At 52.2% G+C, this 27355-nt stretch overlaps 1 protein-coding gene across 1 annotated transcript; it reads left to right on the top strand.

The window, feature by feature from the left end:
• Nucleotides 1–1298: 1298 nt before the first annotated feature.
• Nucleotides 1299–13900, top strand: MCM2 (minichromosome maintenance complex component 2). Its single transcript, XM_059823479.1, has 16 exons — nucleotides 1299–1304; nucleotides 1832–2019; nucleotides 2614–2789; nucleotides 3445–3708; nucleotides 4732–4951; nucleotides 5264–5471; nucleotides 6194–6328; nucleotides 6535–6726; nucleotides 7860–7953; nucleotides 8485–8735; nucleotides 8984–9110; nucleotides 9316–9428; nucleotides 9565–9807; nucleotides 10630–10812; nucleotides 11805–11960; nucleotides 12860–13900. Exons 1-16 carry the CDS (start codon nucleotides 1299–1301, stop codon nucleotides 12968–12970), a joined length of 2667 nt encoding a protein of 888 aa, XP_059679462.1. The 3' UTR covers nucleotides 12971–13900.
• Nucleotides 13901–27355: the final 13455 nt, after the last annotated feature.

Genomic DNA, 27355 nt, shown 5'->3' with positions numbered 1-27355 from the left:
TCAAGCACAGGACCACTTGTAGCTGGCACCCAAAGAAAGCAGTGAAAACATGGACATGGTTGATGGTCTTCTGGGAAGGACAGACAGAAAAGCTGTCTATCCAGCTGTCCAGTGCCTGGAGAGACAGTGGCACCCTGTGGTGAGACCTGTCATCACAGCATATCACCTGGGCCTTGCCAGACAACACCACCTTACGTAGGTCCTGGGCTGCCTTCCTTTAAGCCATGGTGGTCTCTAACAGCCTACATGCGCGGGCATTTCTGGGGAGGTCTCTGTGCCTGTCTCGCCCCGAGCATCAGCCAGCTCCCCGTCATGTGTCATGGAGACGAAGATGAGCCACTCTCCTATTTATATCGTGATGCTCCTGCTTTGCAATATTTGTACCAGGCTGAATCATCCAGCTGGGCTCCTGGAAGAGCCATTTCAGGTCTTTGATTGTCAGCTGTCTCTTTAGTCACTTTTGCTTCTGGTGTCTCCTGTTTCAGGGTTACTGTCCCACATCTGACTGCGGCCAAGAGCAGAAATAGCCTGATACTCAACAGTGGTCAGAAACCCTTCAGAGAAGACAGATCTCCAAAATCCAAGCCACCTACTTTTATGAAAGAGCCTGTGGCCTGGAATGGAAGTGTTTCACCTTGCCAAACATCAGCCCATTGCTTGTTTTGTCTCTCTAAATTCCTCTTCCAGTCTCTGTGGGACAGATTGCTCTTCTTCATTTCCTCTCCTAAACAGCATCACTCGCTGCACCGAGCAACTGCAGAGACAGATGCAGCTTTTCTTCAGAACGGCTCCAATTAGCTCCCTGTTGCTGCTATTACATACAGACTCAGGCCAAAAAACTCCCAATCACCAGAACCCCATTCCCGCCTCTTGTAGTTTTAGTGTGAACCAGAATAAATATGATTCAAGCGGCTCTCCCATGGGTCAGCAGCACAGCTGGCCAAGCCAGACTTGGATTTTAGCTGCAGAAGAGGCAGACGGGAGAACACGGACACAGGAATTCGCAGCGGGATCTCTGCCGTGACTCGGGTTCCCGGCAGGAAAGGGACCCGTCGAGCCCAGAGGGAAATCCCCAAATGTTTGCCAAAGTTTGTCACTGCGGCCCACCAGCCACCCGACCCCCCTCGGTCCTGCCCGGAGGTGACCGCACCCCCCGCCCGCCGCCTCATTCATATTCACGCGGCGGGGCGGGGCCCGCCCCCGAGGCTATCCATTATTCATGAGGTTTCGCGCGCTTTTGCTGACCACGTGGGTCGTTTTTCGCGCGGAATCAGACTGGGCAGGAAGACGCGGCGGCGATGGCGGTGAGCGGCCGGGCCGGGCCGGGGCAGCGGAGCGGCGCGACTCGGGGCTCCACCCCCGCGGGGTGCAGACCCCGATTCCTCCCCGCCGCGGGCGTCTTGGCACTGCGGTCACGATCGCGCGGGGTCCGGAGGGGGATTTCGGGGGCGGGGAGGGAGGGTGCATGGGGGTGCGCTCGCCCGGGAGACCCGAAATGCCGTCGGAAGGTTCCCACGTGCCCCGTACCGGACAAAAGAGCCGGGGGGAGAATCGGGGCCCTTTCCTTCCGCTCCGGCGGCTCTGGGCTCGGAGAATGGATTCTGCCCTACTCTCCCATGCATTTCCTTTGTCATTTGCAGGGAGGGCTAATTATTTTAATCTTCCCCCCCCGGGAAAGAGGACTCATCGACGATCCATGGCCCCCTTCTGACCGCCGCCCCCGTTGCAGAGGCTCCTGGAAGCACTGACTCCCCTCTCCCCCCACGGCCCGGTGCCGGGGAGGAGGGTGCCCCGGGCCCCCGCACTCACCCCCTCCCTCCTCTCCTGGCAGGACTCCTCCGAGTCGCAGGCGGCGGCCACCAGCCCCCTGCGCAGCTCGCGCCGGGGCGATGCCTTCACGTCCAGCCCCGGCCGGGACCTGCCCCCCTTCGAGGATGAGTCCGAAGGGCTCCTGGGGACCGAGGGGCTCCCCGAAGAGGAGGAAGAAGGAGAAGAGCTCATCGGGGAAGGGATGGAAAGGTAAGGAAGCCGGTGGGAGCCGGCTTCTGGGGGGTTTGTGTCCGGGAATGGGGTTTTGCTAAGGGACGTCAGCGCAGGCAGCGACATGGGGAGGGGGCTCTCAGCCACGGTGGGGTCCCTTTGCTGTGCTGGTAGCTGGGGTGAGAGGGCTGAAGAGCTGCTGGACAGTGGAGAAAGGTCAGCGCATGGTGTCCTTTGAGTCCTGGAAGAACTGAGCAAATTGCAAGCTGGCAGCAAAGTGCCATCATGATCCAGTGTGAGTAAACGAGGATCTCCCTGGATGCGTGGTGCACATCCAGCCCAGCTCCTTACTCCTGCAGGTGTACATTTTAGTGTTTTGTTACTCAGCCAGGCCTGCCGGCAAGCTGGTGAACTTTATAATACAAAGGCTTGAATGCTGGCATTTATAACCGCGGTGCTGGAGCCCTTTGAGCTGCAGGGCATCTTCCGTTGTGAAGTGCCTTCCTGCTCAACCTGTTCAGTCTTGCTGCAAAACAACTGTCCTGACACCTGCCCAGCAGTAGCCAGAGAAGGGCTGGAGAAATGCCTTCTGGAGCCTGGCCTGATGCAGCGCTATGTGTGTGTGTGTGCTAGGGACTACCGCCCCATCCCTGAGCTGGATGTTTACGAAGCAGAGGGCCTGGCCTTGGACGATGAAGATGTGGAGGAGCTGACCGCCAGCCAGCGGGAAGCTGCAGAGCGAGTAATGAGGCAGCGAGACCGTGAGCTGGAGCAGGGCATGGGCCGCATGAGGAGGGGGCTGCTTTACGGTAGGTGGATATGAGCTGTACCAAGCGGGCTGCTGATCCCCGTGTGGTTGACTATAACCCAGCCCTTGCGGGGGAGCTGGACTGTCACGCTCAGAGTAGCAGGGAGGTCTCTAGAGCTCCAGTGTATTTGGGCTCATAGTGAAATCTCTGGCTGTGGGCTTGGCTGGACTCCCCAGTGCATGATCCCTTTGATTTGGGCTTTCTAGGGGCTCATTTGGTGTGTTTTTCTAGTTGTCTCTTCTTTGCTGAAACAAAGTCAGGGTTCTGGGCCAGTATCAAGGGTTTGGGATTCTACCAAGTGTATGCTGTGGAGTTTGTTGGTGTTCCTGTAGAGACTTTTGTGGGCTGGGTGGGAGAGCCTTTTGATGCACTTGGAAGCCCATTCCTTGGCCTTCCTCCCTCAGTGCATTAATGGACATGACTGTGCTCTTCTATGCAAATCTTTTTATTCACCCCCATAAAGTCTTTAGCTACCTTGCGGAAGATGTAGGAGCCAGGCTAGAATTGGATTTAGGCTGGGCCTGGGATGGCTCTTGATTTGCATGCCAGGCTCTGACGTCTTTGCTTCCACAGCCCGTGCAATCCAGCTGTGACTAATCCAAAGGGTGGTAATGGGAATCTCAGCTCTTTAACAATTTTTCCTCCCAACCCTTAGATAGTGACGATGAAGACGAAGACCGTCCTTCACGGAAGAGGCGGCTGGCAGAACGAGCTGCTGATGGCATGGAAGAGGAAGATGAAGATATGATTGAGAGCATTGAGAATCTGGAAGACATGAAAGGGCATTCAGTGAGGGAGTGGGTTTCCATGGCAGCTCCCCGGCTTGAGATTTACCACCGATTTAAGAACTTCTTGAAGACCCATGTGGATGACCATGGGCACAATGTCTTCAAGGAGAGGATAAGTGACATGTGCAAAGGTAGGGCTGGGTGATCAGAGGCTCTCTCCTCTTTATGTGGGTCACAGTACTTTGCAGTGATCTGGTCCATAGGTGCGTTTTTTCTGCCTGCCCTGTTTGACCCAGACATTGAGTCAGCACTTTAAGAAACTCTGATGCTGATGGAGATAAATGAATAATGGCAACATGTCTGCTATCTTTGATTCTGGCTGACTAATTAGAAGGCCCCTGGCGTCTGCTACTCATTAATATTCACATCGTAGAAATGCTAGCAAAAGAATATGTGGGGCAGCAGACAGTGGTCTGCAAGCTTGTGATCTGAAAGAGACAACAATTGCTTGCTGTCTGTGCTAGTTACTTTCTCACACTGGAAACTGGATTATCCAGTGAGGGGACACAAATAGACCTTGTGACTTTGAAAACCATGTCAGCGTTGCAGCCTTGTATTCTAACTAGGTAATGCCAGAAGAAGCAGTCATTAAGGCTGTCATTGATAAATTTTGAAAGCAGAAATTGTCACATCTAGGAACAGCTCATGTAACTACAGTTGTTGATATTTCTTTATGTTGAGGCAGAAGCTCCAGAAGCTTGAGTAGTGCATCAGGGTCAGTGTTATACAGCTAGAAAACAAAAGGCATTTGTCTTGTCCCTTTCCAGGAATGTAAGATGCAGAAGGTTTTTGCCAGCCATTCAGCACAGTTGTCTCTCCTATTGTACTTCTGTTTCCTGGAGGTCTGTGGGAGAGTTGTGTGTTGGGCTGAGGCTTTTGAGTCTTAGGAACACTGAGCCTGGGAAGTATCTGTACTGAACTGGAGAGGAACAATCGCAAGCTTGGTACTGATGAAGAATTTGTTAGAGAGATAAATAAAAAAGAGTTTTCCACCTGTTTTCAAATTGTTGACCTCTAAATATTTTTCCGGGAAGGTGCAGACATCTGCAAACTGCAGCCTGCAGGATACAGGCTTGTCTGTTCTGGCTATCTTTTGCAGACTCCCTGAGGAGTGAGCAGGTTGAAAATACAATTCACCCCATCTTTTTCTTAAGAGAACAGAGAGAGTCTGGTGGTGAACTACGAGGATCTGGCAGCCCAGGAACATGTTCTTGCCTACTTTCTGCCTGAGGCCCCAGCAGAAATGCTGAAGATCTTTGATGAAGCAGCCAAGGAAGTAGTGTTGGCCATGTACCCCAAATATGATCGTATTGCTCAGGAGATCCACGTCCGTATCTCCCACCTCCCTCTGGTGGAAGAGTTGCGGTCGCTCAGGTAAGCAGCAGAATTACCAGCAGTGGCTGTGGGGCCTGCAGCAGGCATTGGGCTGCTTAGGAGGACTCATCTGGTAGCTAAACCTGTGGATAAGTCCAACAGGATGACTGAGCTTATTCCAGGAAAAAACTTGTATTAAGGATGCATTTCCAGTATCGCCAACGTAAAACACAAACCTTGGTGGAAAACTCCCTACTGATAACTGTTTCTTACCAGGCCTTTGGGAGTTGTGCCTTGTAGCAAGAGTATTTCTGTAGGGTGTTCTGCCTTCTCTGTCCTACAGGCATCCAGCATCTCTCTGTCTCTCCTCAGGCAACTGCACTTGAATCAGTTGATCCGGACCAGTGGAGTGGTGACAAGTTGCACAGGGGTCCTGCCTCAGCTCAGCATGGTCAAATACAACTGCAGCAAGTGCAGCTTCATCCTGGGACCCTTTTTCCAGTCCCAGAACCAGGAGGTGAAACCTGGTTCCTGTCCAGAGTGTCAGTCTCTTGGCCCCTTTGAAATCAACATGGAAGAGGTAAGAGATGTGCTTGCCTGGACAGGGCTGTCTGCTTGTCCTGCCCAGGCTGCTGCGCTGCCTGTTCCTCCCAGCCCTGCCTTGGCTCCCACCCTTTGAACAGGCTTGGTGCTGGCAGAGGAGTCTACTGCTATATCCAGGGGCCTGTGAAGATAAATCTTTTCTATTTGAGCTCTTGACCTGAATCTGCCCAATTTAGCAGCCAAAACTCATTTACTGCCTCATAAGTGGACTGAATCTTTTGCCATGGTTATCTCTGTGGGATACAGTTACCTATCCATGTTGTAGAAATGCAGACACAGACTGTCCAGCTCTCCTCCTTCCCAAGCTAGGTCAGTATTTCCTGATCTGCCAGTTAAGGAGACTAGAGGGCAATAGCAAAACCATTGGTGTGGAGTTTCTGACTTTGATACTTTGCTTTGATATCTTTAACCATCACAAGTGGAGCATCCTCTTCCCAGGAACCAGTCCAGTATTTGGGTGGACAAACACTGTGGTGGCTGAAACACAGTGGTGAGATGTGGCAAAGTGCTTTCCTGTCCCCATTGTCTATCACACCCTGGAATTGCTCCTCACAACCTCCATCCTCCCATGCCCATAGTTTTCTAACCAAAGTATAGTAAATCTGTGACTGGACCTTTGCTGGTGAGGTTCCTTTGAAAAGCATCGCCCATGCTGATGCCTGCCCGACTTGCTGGGTAACTTTTATTTTGTTGCTGCAGACAGTCTATCAGAACTATCAGCGCATCAAAATCCAGGAGAGCCCTGGGAAGGTAGCTGCCGGCAGGCTGCCCCGCTCCAAGGATGCCATTCTCCTCGCTGATCTGGTGGACAGCTGCAAGCCAGGGGATGAGATTGTGAGTACATCGTTGAACTCAAGTATGGGGTGAGCACAGAGCATTTTAAAACTCTGACAACAGCATCATGGGAACATCTGTGGGGATGTGGGGAGGGATTGCCCTCAGATGCATTTGGGCAGCTACTTTCGAGACTGGTATCTTAAAATGGAGAGGAGGTTGTTTTGTACTGTGCAGGCAGTGACATATCATCTCCTGGTTCCCAGGAGCTAACAGGGATCTACCACAACAACTATGACGGTTCCTTGAACACTGCCAATGGGTTCCCAGTGTTCGCGACTGTGATCCTGGCCAACCACATCGCCAAGAAGGACAACAAGCTGGCTATTGGAGAACTGACTGATGAAGATGTGAAAGTGATTGTGGGTCTGTCCAAGGATGAGCAAATTGGGGAGAAGGTGAGTCAGCCTCAGGCATCCCTTCTTTTCCTGTTGATAGCTTGCCATCACCTGGCAGCTGGATAAGAAAGTGATGAAAGGTGTCAGCTGACTAAACAGTGGTTAAAGAAGCTTTTAGACATCCCAGTTTCCCCTGAATGGTCTTCTGGTCTTCTGTAGCTCTCACACAGCTGTTGATGAGAGTGAGTTATAGGAGGGAAGTAAGTAAGAAACTTCCCTTGTACTTTTGGGCTCAAGTTTTCTGTTTCTCCCCTTCCTTCTCTGAGCCTTCCACATCACAACAGGGCTGGAAGACGGGTGAGAGACTCTCAGACACTGCTTATATCTGATCATTGTTTTCTCTCCCCGTATCTTGAAAGCAAAGTGGGGGAAGTGTTCTGAGGGGCCAGTGTTTGCGTCCCCGATCCCCGTAAGGGGATGTTATTACTTAGCTTAAGCTGTGGTAGAGATCTTAGCTTTGCTTCTCTCTGCATGCTAAGACCTGAATCCAGTAATTGAAAGAACAAAGCTCCTGGATTGGTGCCTGTTGAACCTCACTTGGGTCAGGTTTAAGCTCTGTAATAGGGGGACTTAACTCTGTTGCCTTGGTCATGCCATTTTTATACTGACTGCTGCTCCCAGTGGGTGGAGCAGCTTCAGTTGGGCCAGGATTGTTTTAATGTCAGTAGTCTCAAGCATCAGGCTATTATCAGAATACCCTTGAGAAAATAAACCAGTTGTTCATAATATTTGACCATGATGACAATTCATGTGAGGCATAGCCCATGCAACTACTATCAGGTGCAGTGAGTAAGTCTCAAATCAAGGTCTTCAGCTTCGCAACAACTGATAACAGCCACTGCGGTGTGCTTTGTGCACAACAGGAGTGTGGAGGCAGTGACAGCGGCTTCCAGTGCCAGACTACACAATCTGCTGTGCCCCAACAGCACCGTTTTTGTGAAGCACCTTTAGGGGATGCTGGGTGGGTAGTTACCTTTGAAAAAGCCCCCTCACCATGGACAATAAAAGATTCTTCAAAGACAGCAGTATTGTAAGGGTAACTGTAGATACAGCTCCTTGCTGATTTTCATGCCAAATTCTGCCCAGACTGGGAAATGGTATTCCCTGGACAACTCCTCTTGTTTTCCTTTCAGATTTTTGCCAGCATTGCCCCATCTATTTATGGGCATGAAGATATCAAGAGGGGCTTGGCTTTAGCTCTCTTCGGTGGAGAGCCCAAAAACCCGGGTGAGTGTCACTTGTGTCACTTGGGGCTCCTTCACTCAGCCAAAAGCAAATGGATCTGGGTTTGTCTGAGCTGTTGCAATGAGAGTGGTTAGAGTTGTCTGTGTGTTGTGGTGACAGGTGAGGTAACAGACTGAGGGGTATCTGTGATGGAAGTGGCTGCTTTTATCACACTGAAAACTCTAGTGTGACAGTAGAACGCTAAGACTGAAAACAGCTCCTGCTGCAATGCTGGGCAAGTTTTTATCCCTCCTCCTCTAGGAGGTCATGTTTGATGCCCCTTCAGAGGTCTGACCTTTTGGTGTCCTGATTTGTTATCATCTCCTTCTTAGAAGGATGTGTTCAGCAAGGTTAAAAATGCTCTTTTACACATGCGACCGCTTCCAAAGCTGACTTTCTTTTTCCCTCAACTTTCCTGTAAAGTGGTTTCCCTGCCTACTCTTTGCCTTCCCTTCAGCTTTGTGGTGTTCAGGGCAGGGTTGCTATCAAGCCATGCACTCAGCTGCCAGTGTGTCTCTCCCATTACTTTTGCAGGCGGCAAACACAAAGTCCGTGGTGACATCAACGTGCTTCTGTGCGGAGACCCCGGTACTGCGAAATCACAGTTTCTTAAATACATAGAGAAGGCATCTAGCAGAGCAATCTTCACCACTGGCCAGGGTGCTTCTGCTGTGGGCCTCACAGCCTATGTCCAGAGGCACCCTGTCAGCAAGGAGTGGACTTTGGAGGCAGGAGCCCTCGTGCTGGCTGACAGAGGTGTCTGCCTGATCGATGAATTTGACAAGGTGAGGCCTAGCTTCATCTGTGTGGGAAGGATTAACGGGAGGGACCGGCTGTAACCTCTGTGATGAGGAGACACTAACTCATGGTGCCGTCTCCCAGCTGACCGAGACTCCTGCAGTTTGCTTAGGCCCTTACTGGTCCATAGTGCAGTTTGCTACTTTTTCAGAGCGTCTGGAGCTGATTCCCCTTGATGTGTTGGGTGATGGGTATAGACACAGATTCAGTTTAAGTCGTTCTTGCTTTCTTACAGATGAATGATCAAGATAGGACCAGCATCCACGAAGCCATGGAGCAGCAAAGCATTTCCATCTCCAAAGCAGGCATTGTCACATCCTTGCAAGCCCGCTGCACCGTTATTGCTGCTGCTAATCCCATAGGTAAGTGCTGAGAGACCACAGGACCATCTCAGGCCTCCAGCATGAGTCCTGCTGTCATGAGAACTGTGGCACAGCTTCCCCTCGCTCTGCCTGGTTTCTCCAGGTGAAGCGAGCAGTAAAGTCTCTGTGCAGGAGGTCTATGCTTGCTTCACAGCTTCAGCCCTGGAGCCTGTGTTTGACTTTGAGGTTTGTCTCTATGATCTAGGTGGGCGATATGACCCATCGTTAACTTTCTCGGAGAATGTAGACCTGACAGAGCCCATCATCTCTCGATTCGATATCCTGTGCGTGGTGAGAGACACAGTGGACCCTGTGCAGGTACGAGCTGCGCTATGAATCTGAGCTTGTGCTGGGCTTGTGATGCTGCTGTTGGGATACTCGGCTGCAGTTGCCCACTGAGTTTTGCTATCCAGTGAGCATCTTCAGTGTCTCTTATTCCACTGCTGTCTTGTAGGATGAAATGCTTGCCCGGTTCGTTGTTGGCAGCCATGTCAAGCACCACCCAGGTAGCAAGGAGGCAGTGAATGGGGATGCCAGTGAGGTCATTCTTCCCAACACATACGGGGTTGAACCCATTCCCCAGGAGATCTTGAGGAAATACATCATCTATGCCAAAGAGAAGGTCCACCCGAAACTCAACCAGATGGACCAGGACAAGGTGGCCCGGATGTACAGTGACCTCAGGAAAGAGTCTATGGTGAGAATACTGAGGAAAGGGGTGAATAATTGTGTATCGAGACTGCAAATCAGCCTGAGACTGCTCCAGCGTATGTTGACACATTCTTGCCATTCCCGTCACAAAAGTCTGTGCCACTGTTTGTGAGACAGGCAGATCCTGCACTATCTGCTGAACAGATGATTCTTCATCTAAATGCAAAGTCTTGCCTGTTGGTGATCTGTGGACTGATGGACTGGACACATGTACTAGTGCCTGCCATGGCAAAGTCCTCCTATTGTCACCCAATCTGGCAGACTCACAGGAGATGTTTGTATTCACTCAGACCCATGTGCTCCTGGTACATTACAGGGAGACGTTCTGTGTAGAAACACCCTTCTCTGTCCATGGGATCTCTTGGGCTTGTTTCATGCTCTCCAAGTAGAAGAGGGAGATTTTTGGAGCTTGAGAAAATTACATCCTTTCTTTTTTAATTGGCTTTTTGTTTCTTTAACTCCTCCTAAAAGTTGCTGGAGGAAGCGGGATTGCTGTTCCTGGAAAGTCACTAAACAATGGCAAAGAGGGACGAGGGACCCCACGAAGCATCCCCTGTAGCATCCCCTCGCACCCTGCTGAATTAAACTGTTGAGCCATCCCCTCGCACCCTGCTGAATTAAACTGTTGAGCCGGTACCACCCTATGCAGAACATGCCAGCAGGTGGCAGAGCCTCCTTAGCCTGAGAGGCTCAAAGGTGCTGGAGCAGCTCCCTACAGTACGAAGTAGGTCCTGGGCCAGAAGCCATCTGTCTTGTCCCATGTCTTTCATCCTTCAGTAAGGAGTTGCCTCCTCCTCTCCCTCCTTAGGCAACCGGCAGCATCCCCATCACAGTGCGTCACATTGAGTCCATGATCCGGATGGCCGAGGCTCATGCCCGCATGCACCTGCGGGACTATGTGGTGGAGGACGACGTCAATATGGCCATCCGAGTGATGCTGGAGAGCTTCATTGACACACAGAAGTTCAGCGTCATGCGGAGTATGCGCAAGGTGGGCACCGGCTGAGCTGAGGGCTGCAGCTGCACCCCAGACCCTGTGGGTTCAACTGCAGCCTCCTTGCACTGCCCTGGCTGTGCGAAGAGACTCTTCCAGGCTCCGCGGGGGTCTGTCCTGTGGAGTCAGGCACTGAGCCCATGTAAATGGAGTACTGTGAGTCTGAAGGCACTGCTATGTGACTGCCCTTCGTTAGTCTGTGGTGGGGGCATGTTTTGGTTAGGGTTGAGAAGGAAGTATGCCCCGAGCCTCTGTATCAAAAGCACTGCTGTGTCTCTTTTCTTTTTTTGACACTTTCCCTGCTATTTTGGTGCAGGACTCTGACTGCTGCTGCTGCCAGGTGATAGAGCTTGAGCAGGCAGTTAGTTTCTTCACGTTTTTTCTAGGGCTCCTCAGGGGACAGTTAACCACAGGGCAGCACTCACTGTGGTTTAGTGCACAGCCTGCCCTTTCCTCTGAGTGGCAGGGGCTGGCTCTGAACAGCTCTTGGCTGGCCACAGCCTGGCATTTATCCACTCTGAGTGTCTGCCCTCAGTCTGGACGACTCGTGGCCTCTCTCTTTGGCTGGAAACAGCCAGCCAAATGTGAGCGTCTGCTGGGGAGGCACAAGGCAGCCTGGGTTAAGGAAAGCTGCTCTACACCTTCCCCAGGGCCATGGCCGGTTCCCCCGCGGGCAGCACACCTCCACAGCAGTGCATTGCCAGCCCCTGAGAGGCTCCAGGGCCCCTGCAGAGATTTTTAATGGGTGTAAGAGCAGCCGGCAGAGGAGTGTTGCGGCTGTCACAGGGCTGTGTTTTAACTGCATGTGCAGGTGGCAGCTTGGCAAGGCTGAAGTCCCTTAAGAGACAGTGAGGGCGCAGGTGACAGCGGTGTCATTTGGTTCCCCTTGTGCTCTGTGGGAAGAGGGGGTTGCTTGGTGTTGGGCATGGGAGACCGCAGTGCGTCACTCAGTTCCTGACCCTCTTGGCTCATCTCGTCCTCCCTCCCAGACGTTCTCCCGCTACCTTTCATTCAAGCGAGACAACAACGAGCTGCTGCTGTTCATCCTGAAGCAGCTGGTTGCAGAGCAGGTGATGTACCAGAGGAACCGCTATGGGGCCCAGCAAGACACCATAGAAGTCCCAGAGAAGGACCTAGTGGATAAGGTATGGGCTTACCGTAACAAGCCTTCTCTGAGGCTGGTTCCTGCTCTCTCTCTGCAGCCTCAGAACCAAAGGTGCTCTCAGACTTGTAACTTCCCTTCCTGAGTTATGGTACCAGAAAAAAAATGGTGTTAATTTAACCCAGTATCGGGGCTGTCTCATCTGTCTCTGCTTCTCTCTTCTTCGGGAGTGCCAAATTCTTCCTGCTGAGTTCTCATGCACCCCCATAAAGCTTTGGGGTTAGAGTGGTAAATCCTGCATTACGGCTGGTGCTTTGCAAGTGAATGGGGACACAAGTTTCCTGGCATCTGCACATGAAGAAGCAATGAGCAGAAAAATCGCTGTATGAACTTTTCCAATCCCTCCTGAGGCTCACCCTCCTCCTCCTTAATGCATCCTCATCCCAGTCCAGGGGCTGTGCTCCTGGCTCTGCCTTTCTGTGCAAAGTATTGACCTTGCTTGCCACTAAAGCGGTATTTGATTTCCTGGGTTGCTGCTTTTCTGCTCCTTGCATCAAATATGCAGAGTAACTACTTCCAGAGCCACAGCTTGGTGCTGCCACTGTGACCACCCCCAGCCAGAGGTCTCCTGCAAAACTGTTTCCCATTGGGCAAGGTATTGGGGGCTTTTGGACAGTAGTTATGTTCTAGCTCTAGTAGAAGTAAAAGGACGAGCAGAGAGCAGGCAGATGCTGAGCCAGCATCCTCTCTTTGCTCAGCTCAGCTCTGCTAATGCTCCTTCCTCCTGACCTGCAGTCTCCCCTGCTACTGCAGTTCTGGTTCCTGCTGAGCAGAGATTGCTGACTGTCAAATTTTATGCGTCCTCCGCTATGGAAAACCACATAGTTCTTACTTTTTTTTTAAATAAACATTTACCTCTCCCTTCCCTCCTCCTCCTCCCAGGCTCGGCAGATCAACATCCACAACCTCTCTGCCTTCTACGACAGTGAAGTGTTCAAGATGAACAGGTTTAGCCGGGATGTGAAGCGGAAGCTGATTGTCCAGCAGTTCTGAGGCTGGCAGTGGAATTCGCCTCATGCTCCTGTGTGATGAGACCTCCGTCTTGTAGCCCTCACAGGAACGCTACAGAGATCATGATCCAGGGGACTAAGCTGCACATTCTCTTGCTCGTTTTGTGCCTTATGGATTAAGGGAGTGCTGAGCTGCTGAAGACCTTGTAAATAGAACAGAGTTAAGTAGTTAAATGCCCAGCCAAGTCTGTTTAGCAACTTCGTTCGCTGTTTTGCCTTGTAGCTAGGCACAACAGGGAGAGGATTGCTGGCCACATAGATGGCATGTTGCTGTTTGTTTGTCGCTAGTTGTTACGGGCTCATCTGCAGGAGAGACCGAGTGGGAGCATTCGAAAAGCATTTTGTCTGCCTTATCCACGCCCCTTGGATTGCAAGCACCCTCAGGGATTCTCTTTTCCCATCTCTGGCGACTGTGCAGCCTGCGGGGTGGTAATTGAAACTGCTTTCAACTCTCCATGAACCAGCCAGCCTCTCAGCTCCAGGCCTTTGTGCCTGGCGCTTGACATTTCCCCAGGTGCCCACATGGGTTGACCTTGTGCTTGGTTTCTGCAGGGGAGGGAGGGCAGAGGAAGATGAGAACTGAAATACAACTATTTCTAATATTAGTGGTGATCTGTAAGGGCAGTGAATGCTTCTTCGTACGTGCTGGGGAGTGTCCAGAAGCCTTAGGGAAGGGGCTTCCTTCCCCTGCCTTACTGGGTGTTACCTTTGTGCAGTGGTCAGCAGATGTGAATTATGGCTGGATTGAAGTGCTGGCACCTAAACTGAACACCATCTCTCACACCTGTTTGTTGAGGGTGAAGTACCCATGGTGCTGGTTTTGGGAGTAGCAGTGGAGGAGCCCTCAGCTGGAGGTGTTCAGGGAGGACAGGATGCGCTCAGTGTTCACATGCAATTTTCTTACTGTGTGTGTTTTGAATACACTTGGTTTTCAATACTTTTGTGTTTCCTTCTCTTTTGGGAACTACTGCAGCCACAGGGGGAAGGAGGAATGTAGGTGAGCAACCGGGATGCTGGACCAGCTGCTCAGCAGTTTGTGGGATTGGGTTTGGGTACAAACATCCCATGTTTGCTCTTCAGGTTCATGGGAACTGCCACTGCTGGTCTCTCAGCTATTGCACGTCCTCACTGTGGATAGATACCAGGGCACAGTTGTCCACAGGACAGTGTCAGTTCCCACCCAGGGCCTGCCAGCAGTGGCGTCTTGACTGCTTATGGGAGCACTGATCACTCTGTGGGACTCTCCTGTAAATTAGTATCACCTTGAAGACTGTCTTGTCACTGTACGTATCTCCCACCTCCCTTCCTTTCCCACTCTTGGGTTAGACAGCCTTGATCTCATGTCTTGGCTGCCACTTGGATTCCAGTCTGGGAGAAGCAGTAAACCTTCTCCAAGGTGCAGCGGAGGTCTGTAGTGAATGTGCTTTGCCTGGCTAGGCTAAGGGACTGTTGGGCATCTCCAGCCTCCTCCTGCCTGTGCTCGAGAGGATTTGTGAGCTGGCTGCTGCAATTCTGTGCTGGCCAAGCAGACATGTCCCTGGCTGTCGACACCGTGGGGTTTGTCATGGTGATGTGCGTGCGTGTCCTCTCAGCCTGGTTGTTACTCGGGAGCTAGCAGTGCTTGAATACTGCTGGGGGCTTAGCACATGACTTTCAGCCTAAAACTGGCTCTGCGTGTTGCCTTTGCTGTCTGCCAGCTCCCTCCTGTGTATTTGTTTAACTGTTTTGGCTGTTTTTTCCCCTTCCTACTGGGTCTCTGTCTACCAGGGCTTTTTGCAGGCAGCCCACAGAGACACTTCCCTGGCATGCCTTCCCTGCCTGAGCTAGCCCTTTGCCCCCTGAGTGTGTGCCTGGGTCAGGGGTGCACTGGGGAGGGCAGAGCTGCTGTGTGCCTGGAACCGCAGGGGGAGGCCCAGTGTGGTCCCTCTGGGCTGGGCACAGAGCTGTTGGCACCTCAGCTCCTGATGCCAGCGGCCATGGGCAGAGGCCATCCCTGGGGAGAGCAATTGCCAACACCTGGAAGCTGTGCCCAGCTCTGTGGTAACCCACGTACCTTGCTGGGGAAAGTGCTGGCCCTGAGATAGCAAAACCAGCAGTAACGAGGGATGCAACAAGCTTGTCAAGCAAATTGAACTTGTGTGTTGTGGGGATGAATGTTGGGTGTGGGAGGAGAAAGAGGCTTGGTGTTGCACTGGACAAATACAAAACGCTTCCTGAACACTTGCAATTTTGTAAAGCCTCAGCTATGCCTGTAGTGACCCAGACAGAGTTAAATACGTGGCCAAGCATGTCATTGCAAACATGAGAGAATACACAGGAATGGAGTGGGACTCCTGACTTTCCCAGCTCCTCGCCTTGCTGCTGAACAGGGCTGTTGACAGTCACCCTTCAGTCACCCTACAACTTGCTCCTGTCTCCCGTGCTCTGGTCCCACTTCACTTGGCACACGGTGTGACCAGTGACAACAGAGAGATGCCATTGTTGGAGTCACTTGTTTGTCACTTTGCTCGCTCTGCCTCCTCTTGAATCCTCACTAGAGAGGCAGTTAGGCCTTCCCTCCTTGCTGTGTTGCCAGCATCCAGCAGAGCAATGAATTCTTGCAGCTGCGCCCTTGCTAATGTTGGCATCAGCTGCTCAGTGGAGTGTTAATGCCAGTCTGAAGGCATGTTCCTCCTCTCACGGCCACTGAGCTTTTCAGGTTCCCTGGAGCAAGCTTTGGCTGTTGACAGCATCAGGTGTCTGGTCTGGACAGGGGTGCAGACAGGGGTGAAAACAGATGCTGCTTTGAACAGGGGCTGCCTTGCCAGGGGGCATGTTCCAGCTGAATGTAGCAAGGATTTTACTGCAGGGCTCTGGAGATCAGCAAGCCAAGCCACGCTCTCATGAAACAAGGAGTTGCTCCCCTGACAACCTTGGGTTTAGCCAAGCTTGAGCACTTGGCTTCTCACTGCTGTGATTCGAACATTGCACAGCGCCTCTGACAACCTGGGGCAAAAGCAAGAGTCTTGGGAGGTGAGGTTTGTCCACAACAGTCTGTGCCTGGGCTCAGATGGAAGATGATGGGGGTGCGCCTTGCAAAGCAGATAGGACTTTGTGAAGCCAGGCATTGTCCCTTCTAGTGGTCATTCCCCCCTTGGCACTGTGGTTGTTGGCAAATGCTGGATGAGACTGGCTTGGAAGAGCATCTTGATTTGAAAAGGGCATGATGGGACAGATTTAATTTGAACAGTTTCATTTGATCCAGTTTAATTTGAACATGCTGTGTGCACATTCCTGAGATAACAGCATGGCTTTCTGCATCTCATAGAAAGCTGTTTAACCTTAACCCAGCACGGAACATATATATACACACACACACACACAAGCAACGCATACATGCCTGCTTGGGGTACACGAGCAGGTGCCTGCAGATAACCAGCTAACATGTAAGGGTATGTGATCTGGGAAGAAGGGGGAGACAAGCCTCCTCCCCTTCCTGAAAGCTCTTTCCTACCTACTGACAGGGTTTAGAGTCTCGATAGCTTCTACCCTTATTGTAATCATAAACCAGCATGCTGCATCTGCAAGTCCTGGGTTGTATCTAGTGTGCCAGTGGCTGTTTCTGAGTCTGCTTGTCAAATGGGAGATGCCCCTTGAGTAGGGGAAGTTCTACCTCCAGTAATACTTTTGTTTTCCCTCAAATTAATGCCAAAGCCACTTGGAAACATTAGCATATGCAGCATTTCTGGACCACCAGTGTTTCACTTTCTCAGTGGCTGGAACCCACTCTGTCCATCTCCTGTGTGTTTACTAAAGAGCTGTCTGGAAAGTGGTTGACAAGGACTTTCCCAGTGTGTGTTCAAGATGTAGCAGTTGTGTTGGGTCGTGTCATCTTCCTGTCCTAGAGGAGGGCCATTTCAGGTGCTTATGACTCTGTCCTTATTGACCTCGACTGACCTGAATACCTGAATTCCAGCATGTGATCGCTGAGCTGTGAAGACAGTATGGGAATATGTTTACAGAAGATGCATCTCTACAGATACAGGTGAGTCACTGCAGACAGCTACCCCTCATGCCATGCTGCAGGGAGGATGCACTCTGAACTTCCTAGTATTTTTCCATCTCCTAAAATACTTTTCCACTTAACAAAGCAGAGCCAAAATTGGATCAGGCTTCTGCTGTATTTTGCATCTATTATGCAGTTCTTGCTGCCATGACTGATTTAATGTCTCCATTATCATGGAGCACTGGTCTGCCAACAACTCCAGCAATCCAGCATGCTCCTTGGCCACAACTAAATGTCTGTGAGAAGCCTCGAGGGGCTGCTGAGCGCTGCATCTTCAGAGCAAAAGCTCCTTGGAAGGGGGTTGTGCTCTTTTCTGTTCATCTTGCAAGTCACTTCCCTCTAAAGGTGAGGCGAGGCTGTGGGGGGAACCCAGGGGAGGAGCCAAGTTTCTTTTCTGGGTTCTCTTAGCGCTCAGGAAGATGTGAAAGTAACTGTCCTGTGTAAAAGATCCCAAGGAGCTTCAGTCCCATCAAACCACATGGCAACACGTATGTAGGAATGCCTGTAGTCCCTGTGAGCCAGCGCATGACTCTCGTCGGAGTCAACACACACAAGCCCTCTTCAGACACAGACTGACCCCTCTGCTCTGGAGACACCCACATCCCAGCTTGGTCAGCTGTTAAGAAATCAGGAGGTTCTCTGAAGACAGCATTGGGCTTTTCAATTTAGCAAGGAAAGGTATAACCTACAAGTCACCTCTGGGTTCTTCCCAGGGAAGACACTTTGCATATTGAGGGGTAGAAACTCCCCTCCAGACAGTTTCTCAAGTCACTGTGCAATGAGGGAAGCTTTTAGGGCCCAGAGGGTACTAATAAGCCTTAATTGCCCTAACTGGGCTCACCTGGGGGCTCCACCCACACCAGCGGCTCTATTTAAGCTCAGCCTGGGGGCCTCAGTGCCTGCCTGAGCTATGAGGTGGGAGTACTGGTTTCTGGCTAGCTCTGCCTGGTCACAGTCCCTATTGCTTTGGGCTGTGATCTATGGACTGCCGACCTGACCTTGGTCCTCTTCTGTGCTATGGAGCTGCCAAGCGATCACTGGATGGTGTCTGACTATGCTTGCCATCAGCAGACTTTAACTCTGACCTATGGACTGACTTCCTGGTTTGATGTTGGACCATCTTCATCGCCATGAGCTTCTCTGAGGATCTGGACTTCTGGCTGAATCTGGCTGCTATCCCTAAGCTGCTCTGCTCATCTGCCTTGGGTACTGGGGGGGTGCCTGTCCTGCTGGCTGTTATTGTGCTCAGCTCCCTGATGTGTGCTCCTCAAACCCTGCATACTAAGGGCTTAGTGGTCACTCATTTGGGCTCAGGTCATACCTGTAAAACAGGCAGAGTCAAGACCAAACCTCTTGCACCTTATCACCAACCTCCTGGCTCTACTGGGCTTTAGCCTGCTTACCCTTCTGCCCCAGTAAAAAGCTTCAGAAGGTTTGAGGTTTGCCTGCCCTCATGGCATCTACTTTTCTGCATTTCTGCAAATTTTTCATCCCTTCCAGATGGGTGTTTAGTCTCTGCTTAGGATCTCAGTCAATGAGCTCAACGCAGAGGTAAGGGGGTTCTCCAAGCTGTGCTGTACGGAAGCCCAGCTTAAATGATGTAAATAATCCACAAGAGATGTAGTCCTTTCTCCTTCCTGGCTGGGAGCTCAGTAGTCACCCCTCATGCAAGTGGAAGGCTGTGACCATCGCTCTACATGCTAACTCCGACTGAGCGATGTGACTGGGTTGCTCTTCCTCTCGAGTGAGGAGCCCTGTCCCCTGGGCTATGAGGAAACCTGCTTGGGCTTTCAGCTGGAGAGCCGTCTGCTTCCTTGCCCCGGGTGGCTCTGTTAAAGGTTATTCTGGCCCCTTAATCAAATTCAATACAGCTTTGTTTTCCTCTGCCCTCTAGGAGTCTGCTGAGGTTTGCTGTCAGAGTCTCCTCCAGGAGAATGGCATGGCTATTAATGCAGCAATCAACTCCGCTTTAGTGAGGAGAGAAAAGTAAAGCTTTGGGAATGGGAGGCAGCAGGGGCATGTGAAAACTGGAAAAGTAAAGCACAACTTGTGCTTGCTCTTCCACTACACCTTACAGCAGGGGATGGGAAACAAGCAGGGCTGGTAACAGCACCGTGTCCCGGGTGGGCAGCGTGCCCTCCCCTGCGGGGAGCAAGCTGATGCAGAGAGATGAGGAAAGGCTCAAAGTGATACAGAAAATCTTGCTCCTGGGCTCTAAATAGAGCAGATGCTGTTCCCTTCTAATTACAGTGTATCCTGGAAGGCATTAATTGCTCCAGGTCACTCCTCTTGAAGTGTTTGTTATACGTCTTCCCCAGCAGGATTTTGGATGAGAGCAGGAACTGTGCATTTTGCCCAGAGAATGGCTGCATGCCTGGGCTACGCAAGAATAGAGCAGGTACCCGCCCCTGCTTGGTACAGTCAAAATGTTTCATGGTGTCCCAGCATTAAGGCTAAGTCAGCAAATAAGCTTATATAAAGCTTGTCGGAGGCTCTGAACTAAATTCACATATGCTGGAACAAGGGAGAGGTTCAATCTTTCCTTGTGCCTAAGGAAGGAGGGGCCAGGCAGGGCAGGGGAATTCTCAAGCTTTCTTCTTGTGGGGGGATGAGATGCCGAAAGGCTGCACAGCTTCATAGAAGATGGAGTTAAGTTGCGTGGTGTGCCACAAGCCTGCTGTGTCGCCCAGTCTCTGTCCCAAAGAGCCAGCGATCGAGGTAACGGGACAGAGTCTGAGAGCAGGTCTCTCCTTCTGATCTAAGGGTGGACACAGTTCACCTTCTGTGGTCTGAACAATTGTCAGTCTGCAATGGAAGAAGGGTTAGACCCTCTTCCTGGTACTAGTGACATCTTGCATGTCCTAACACTGCAAGAACTTAACATCTGACTGATTATTTGTTTTGCTTATTGTTTACTTTCTTGCTCTGCTGAGCGAGGGCAATAGATCACTTTAACCTTTGTAGGTGAATTCAGTTCTGCTGTATTTAGGATAATAAAAATCTCACCAGCATATTTCAAGTTAATGTGTTGCTTTTTTTAACTGAGTTTCAAAATAAGGTACATTTCTGTTGAGATTAGACTTTGGTTAATTTCTTTTTAATTAACAAGTCCTAGGCACCAAATTCTTTCCCTTAGCTATCACCTCATTCCTCTACCTCAGTAGTATTTGTTTGCAAGTATCTTGGAACAAAACGTGACCCTTAAACTGAAATTGGAAAGCTGGCTGAATTTCCTGAAGGCAAAAGCTGTTATGGTAACTTACAGGGGGAAACGGCAGAAGGATTTTCAGTTTTGCCAGCCTAAAATCCACGCTTGCTTTCTGATTCTGCCTAACAGACGTTAACTGTGAAATTGAACAATTTTGGAGAAGAAAAGAAAAGCGCAGATAATGGTAATACGGAGAAAAAATTCTGAACAGCTTTGAAGCAGCTATAAAAAAGCATTTAGTGCAGTTGTAAAGCCCCTTCTACCAGTGCTCTGAACATTGTCGGAGAATACACACCAGGTAGGGAGGCTGGAAGAGATCAAATGAGAAATTACAAGCCTTTGACTATAAAGCTGTCAATAACTCAGAAGAGAGCTGAGCCAGCTGTACCTATTCCAGGGAGCATAAAATGAAGATGGGGGGGGCTGTGCTGGGTTTAAGTTCATGTTCTTTTTAAAGAGAACTGGTGTTGCCCATCTCTGCTGGCTGTTTTCTGCTCTGCTGGCAGCGCTGACCTGGCTGATAGATGTTGCCACTAATTTTATTTAATTTTCCTACCCAAGATGTATCTTCTCCTTTCATACTCCCCCTTTGTTGCTCAGTCTGAGATTGATGTATAATGTCAAAATAAATCCAGGGAGCACCATGAGCCTCACAGAAAGTGTGCTCACTGCCATGCCAGTGTGGTTTCCTTCCCTCTGATTCGAGGCCGTGTAATACATGAGGATGTTTTTGTGCTTTCTTTGTGATTAGGCTGCTTCAGACACTGGATTCAGTTTCTAAGATTTGGGAGCTGGATGTGGCAGGGTCAGGAGATCTGAAAGGCTTTTAGTTACCCACTTGTAGTAAGCCACCTGCATGCTAAGACAGCCAAATTACAAGCAACAAAGTGAAAAGTGACAAGAGCATTCATTAGATGCCATGCCTGGACTAGAATCTGAGCGCACTGAAGTGTTTTTATCTCATCTAATGGGCAGGCGACAGCTCCGTAGTTCCTGCTGCATTTCCTGCTCGGTGGGGGCTGGGGGCTGCATTGATTCTGGGACAAAAAGGACTTTCAGAGCGCTGGAAGGATGTGGTCCAAAAGAAGCCAAAAGCGAGTACTTCGGTTCCAGCCTGTCGGCTTTGCCGTGCCGCGTTGGGTAGCGGGTGCAGCCAGCCTGTTACCTGCCCTTGTCACGCTCAGGGTAGCTGCTGCATGGGAGCAGATGATGGAAGGAAAGAGCTGGCAAAAAGAGGCCGGCAACTGCACAAAGGGGTGACGTGTGCCAGTGTTCTGGTAGGAGCTGTAAAGGTCGCTATCGATAATGCCGAGTACCCTTGGTTGACTGATTCACTAGAGGGTTCAGCGGGCTTTGGCACATGATGCCTTTCTTTAGTTGTTGAAAATCAGCAAGTTCATGCCTGAAAAAATACCATCAATATTTTTTTCCAGGAGATTCACTCTTCAACCAAAAAAAAGATTCAATTCTTACAGGAAAAAAAAGACTCTGGAATATTTTTAATTAACACTTATTTGAGAAATAAGAATGTTTGAATTTAAAATCCTGATCACTTTCAGACCCATGTCCTGTCATCTCAGCAACATGCCATATGGGAGATGTAGAGCACTGGGCACCCGGTGCAAGCATTGCAAGTGCAAAGGCACTTGGTGAGGCCATGACAGTGCGGCTGTCTCCTCACTCAGAGCTTGCGATGTTGGATTTTAGCATCTTCTGCCCTTCTGGAGTTGTGTGGCAAGAGAAAATTGTTTTGAAACCAAAGAAAAAGGCTCGTAGCTGCTGCTGCTGAGGAAAGCTTGAGAACACGAGCTGAATGCCTAACAGGAAGGGACCAATACGTTTTTGGGTCCTTCGGCTTGGAGTCATACCATGTTTGCAGCTTTGTGATGCTCAGGGCTTGACTGGGTCTCTTGAGCATTTGGCCGGAGCTGGATCAGGACCTGCACAGCTCCTCTGAGGTGGCAGACACTGGAGGCCTGTGAGAGGGAAGCGGGAAGGCTGCAGCTCATCCAGCTGTCAAGAGGGCTGAAGCACAGGGAGCTGGCGGGTGTTCCTTCTCAACTGCTGTGGTGTTAGAGGACCTGTTGAGCTTTATTTCTTGGACACCTGTCTGACGAATACCTTGCTTGAGTCATTTACTGTAATGTTGTGCCCTGAGGCCACTATAGATGTGTTTAATTTGAAATTGAATACAGTTGGAGCAGTTGGCCCTGTTGCTGTAATCATGATTTTCGGCATGGTGTTCAGCATGTTTCTTTGTGCTATCCACCAAAACAGAACTGCTCTAAGAGCTACAAATCCAAGAACTGCTGCACTATAAAATCTTTCTTTTTTTTTTTATAACAGACGCTGCAGTTTGCACAGCAGTTTCAGAAGGGCACAAAGAAGGGGGCATCAGTTGAACTGGTATCGCTGGGGCAGTCTCAGATATGGTGGTGACACACCACAGAATGGTTTCCCCAGCAGGTGTTGGAGCAGCTGTCCCTGCTAGGGCAGAGGCTCCAACACGGACCCAGCTTCAGATAACGGATGCAGCCCTTCAAGCCCTCGGCTGCAGCAAGTGTCTGGGACTTCTCTGGTGCCAGGAGAAAAGGCCCTCTGTCCTGCAGGAGCTGTGCCACCAAGTAGAGGAGTCACAGGAGGAAGTGAGCAGGCTGCATGGCATCAGAGACGATGACGGAAGACAGATAGGATCGTCTCTGAGATAAAACAGCTCAAAGAGGTCCCAACCCCAGCTGAAGTAGAGAAGTAGGCAGGGTCCACCCCTAATATTAAGGTTAAGTGCAACCCCTGGAGAAGGTGAAGGATGGAAGCTTCTGACATGAAGAGGAAGGCTCCTGCTCCCCCTAAGGACTTACAACTACAAAATAAGTTCACCTCCCTCAAGATTGAAGAGGAGCCAGATGTGCTCCACCCTGATATCTGCCGGAGTGACAACACAGCAGGACATAAGCAATCCAGGAGGTTCCTGGAGTGTGTTGACAATAACTTCCTCCTCCAAGTGATAAAGGAGCCAATGAGAACAGATGCTCTGCTGGACCTCATACTAACAATGAGGGACTCGTTGGGGATGTGAAGGTCAAAGGCAGCCTTGGCTGCAGTGGCCATGAGATGGTGGAGTTCAGGATCCTGAGGGGAGGAAGGAGGGTAAAAAGAAAGCTCACAACCCTGGACTTCAGGAGAGTGGACTTCGGCCTCTTCAAAGATCTTGGGCTCTTCAGAGAGTACCCTTGAGTGCAGAGGGAGCTGGCAAGTGCCGTTGCAAGGCACTTTGATTGATCTTTGATCGATCATCACAACTGGGAGAAGTGCCCAGAGACTGAAGGAAAGCAAATGTCACTCCTATCTTTGAAAAGGGCAAGAAGGTGGACCCAGGGAACTAGAGGCCAGTCAGCCCCACCTCGATCCCTGGGAAGCTGATGGAGCAACTAATCCTGAAAACCATTTCCAGACACATGAACAACAAGAAAATCGTCAGGAGTCAGCATGGCTTCACCAAGGGGAAGTCACACTTGACCAGCTTGATAAACTTCTACAATGAAATGACTGGCTTGGTAGATGAGGGGAAAGCAGTGGATATTGTGGACTTCAGGAAGGCCTTTGGCACTGTGTCCCACAACATCCTCATAGACAAGCTGTTGAAGTATGGGCTGGATGAGCGGACAGTGAGGTGGACTGAAAGCTGGTTGAATGGCTGAGCCCAGAGGGTGGCCGCACGAAGTCTAGTTGGAGGCCAGTAACTAGTGGTGTACCCCAGGGGTCAGTAGTGGGTCCAGTCCTGTTCTACACCTTCATTAATGATCTAGATGACGGGGCAGAGTGTACCCTCAGCAAGTTTGGTGATGATACAAAACTGGGAGGAATGGCTGATAAACCAGAGGGTCAAGCTGCCATCCACAGGGACCTTGACAGGCTGGAGAAATGGGCTGACAGGAACCTCATGAAGTTCAAAAAGATGTTCAAAGTGCTACATCTGGGGAGGAACAATCTCATGCACCAATATATGCTGGGGCCACCCAGATGGAAAGTGGCTTGGTGGAAAAGGACCTGGAGGTCGTGGTGGACGCCAAATTGAACATGAGCTAGCCAAGTGCCTTTGCCACAAAGAAGGCTAATGGTATCCTGGGGTGCATTAGGCAAAGTATTGTCAGCAGGTTGAGGGAGGTGATCCTTCCCCTCTACTCAGCGCCGATGAGGCTGCACCTGGAGTTCTGTGTCCTGTGCTGGGCTCCCCAGCAAAAGAGGGAGACATGGACGTGTTGGAGAGAGACCAATGAAGGGCCACAAAGATGATTAAGAGACTGGAGCATCTCACATATGAGAAAAGGCTGGGAGAGCTGGGGCTGTTTTTTAGCGTGGAGAGGTGAAGGCTTGGGGGGGATCTTATCAATGTCTATCAGTACCTGAAGGGAGGGTGCCAAGGAGATGGAGCCAGGCTTCTCCCGGCGGTGCCCAGTGACAGGACCAGAGGCAAAGGGCACACACCGAAACACAGGAAGTTCCCCGTGAACATCAGGAAACACTTCTTTACTGTGAGGATAACCGAGCACTGGCACAGGTTGCCCAGAGAAGTTGTAGAGTCTCCAACCTCGGAGATACTCGAATGCCATCTGGTCACGGCCCTGGGAAACTGGCTGTAGGGAACCTCCTTGAGCGGGGAGGTGGGACCAGATGACCTCCAGAGGTGGGGAACGAAGTTGCCCTGGGGAGAAGTTTTTCCAGGTTAGGAAGTGAGGCGGTAGCTGAGGGTTGGGGCAGACACAGTGGCTCTGCGGGCCATGGGCAACTGGGGAAAGGTCAGAAGACGGATGTTAAGGGCCTTTGGTCTGGGGAGCGTTCCGGTCGGGGCCCCGCTGTTTCGGCTGACCGGGAGCTCCCTTCCCGCCGGGGCCTTGGCTCCTGCCCGCGCCTCGCCCGGCGGAGGGGGGTGTCGCCGGCGGCGTTCGGCGGCTCCCGCCTTCCCGCCGCGGGGGCTGATCACCCACCGCCGGCGCATGCAGCCGCGCCGCCGGCACTCGTTGTGGGCGCCGCGGGGCGCCCGGGGGCGGCGGCGTGCCCGGGCCCCGCAGCCAGGGACGGCCGGGCAGGGCCGGGGGTGCGGCGGCGGCGGCTCCGCAGCCAGAAATTAGGTGCAAATCACGGGCTGCGCCCCGCCTCTGCTCCGGCCGCTCCGTCTGCGCACCCGGCGGCAGTTAGGACATCCCCCCCCCGCCGCTTCCCCCGCCCCCGGAGCGGCGGGCAGCGGCGGCGGGAGGAGGCGGCGCCGGGCGGCGGGATGCAGTGCGGGGCCAGGCGGCGGGCGGGCGCGGCGGCGAGGGGCAGAGCCCGGCGGGCGGTGGGGCGGCCCCGCTCCCCGTGAGGAGGCGGCGCGGCAGGGCAGCGGCCGCCGCCATGCAGCCGTTGCACCGGGCCCCGGCGTTGCTGCTGCTGCTGCTTCTGGCCGCTGGTGAGTGAAGGCTGGCGGGGCGAGGGTCGCCGCCATCCCTCTGGGCTGTGGGGCGGGCCGGCCGGCGGGACCCCCCGCGGCGGGGCTGGGCAGCGCCGGGCAGCGGGCGGGTGTCGGTCCCCTCCCCGGGCACCGGAGCGCCCCGAGCACCGGGGCTCCCGGCGGGGGGCGGCTCTGCTCCCCCAGCCCCGGAGGACCGCGGCCCGCGATGGGTCCAGTTCCCCGGGACACCGGGACCTCTGCGGGAGGCAGGACCCCATCACCCACCCCCCTCCTGCAAGCGCCGTTGACCCCCGGGTACCGGCACCTGTGTCGGGGCCCCGTCCGGGACCCACAGAGAGCTCCGGGCACTGCCTCCCCCCACCCCGGGCATCAGAGCCCTCTGGAGTGACCGGTCTCTGCCCCGGGACCCCCGGGGGGGTGACAGGGGACCCCCGGCGCTCCCGGCATGGGGGGCTCGCTGCACGTGGGTTTCACCCCGCGGTGACGGGGCCTCACCCGGGGTCTCCTGCCTCAGGGACGGGGCACGCAGCGCTGGTCCCTGCGGTGACCCCGCACGCCGTGGCCAGCACCGACAGCGCTTGCGGTGCGGGGAGCGGAGGGACGTCGCCCTGGACGGGGCGCGCTGCCCGCCGCGGCGCTCGGGCAGGGCAGGGCAGAGCCGGCTACGGCAGGGCTGCCCCAAAACCGCCTGCTCTTGTGTTGATGGCTTCGTCTGGCGTCGTGGTAATTTTGCGAACTACCGCGAAACTGGCACAAAGGAAGGGGCGACCACAAATTGCTCCGCGTTTCCCCAAGAGCCTCCTCTTGAAATTTGGAGGAGAGGTAGGGTGCCAGGGAAAGGCAATTAAGTGTCGGAATAATTATACTCGGAATAGTTATGAAGGCTCTGCTTCTATTTTTAAATAGTCTGGGGAAATTTCCCAACAAAGGGATCCCCCCAAAGACCCGTGAGGCTGAGATTGCCCTCTCTCTCTCCCTACCCCCATCCCTTTTGTACAGAAATCTGGTTAGTGTGGAACCGGAGTTTTGAACGGGGACATTTAAAGAGTGGGGGAGTCTTTGTCTTGAGTCATTCTGACAGGGAGGGAAGGGCTGGTTTCCCAACCAGTCGCTGTCTTCCAGCACGACCGAGCTGTGATACGGTGACATCCAGCCCCCTGGCACATCTTTCTTATTACCCCAATCTCCCGAAAATGTTCATGGGGGAATGTGTCATCTGTGGAGCCGCTCTGTCCGTGAGCTGTATGTACAGTGCCTTGCCTCTGTTGTCTGGGGCTCCCTAAAGAGAAGGGATAAAGCCTTTTAGGTTTGCAAACAATAGTGTGCTTAAAGAGCAAAATGGATCAGAAAACCTGTTGGGGTTCTGTGCCAATGCTCAGTGGCACAGAAGCAGTAAGCCTTTCCAGAGCTGAGCAAGGAGCCAGTTTTGTGGCTTCCTCCAGGCAGGTTGTCCACATTAGGGAAAACCTTGGGCACGGCTGGCAAAGGTCCTTTACCCACGTCTCAGCAGGAGACCCATGTCCCCAGATTCAGCCAGACCTCCGCCTCCTCCACAGAGGAGGGCAAGGTGCATGGGGGGAACTGCCATATTCCCACCCCACCAATCTGCTGGCGAGGGTTGGCCCCATCCCCATTGCTTGAAAGCAACATTTGCTCTGCGGAGGAA

The sequence above is a fragment of the Gavia stellata genome, chromosome 12 (assembly GCF_030936135.1).
Source record: "Gavia stellata isolate bGavSte3 chromosome 12, bGavSte3.hap2, whole genome shotgun sequence".
NCBI lineage: Eukaryota > Metazoa > Chordata > Aves > Gaviiformes > Gaviidae > Gavia > Gavia stellata.
The sequence above is the reverse complement of the archived record's forward strand: the minus strand, read 5'-3'. Positions and strand labels throughout refer to the sequence as shown.

Coding starts and splice junctions, on each gene's coding strand:
- MCM2 (XM_059823479.1), top strand. Junction 3,709..4,731: donor GATAAGTGACATGTGCAAAG/GTAGGGCTGGGT, acceptor CTTTTTCTTAAG/AGAACAGAGAGAGTCTGGTG. Junction 4,952..5,263: donor GAAGAGTTGCGGTCGCTCAG/GTAAGCAGCAGA, acceptor GTCTCTCCTCAG/GCAACTGCACTTGAATCAGT.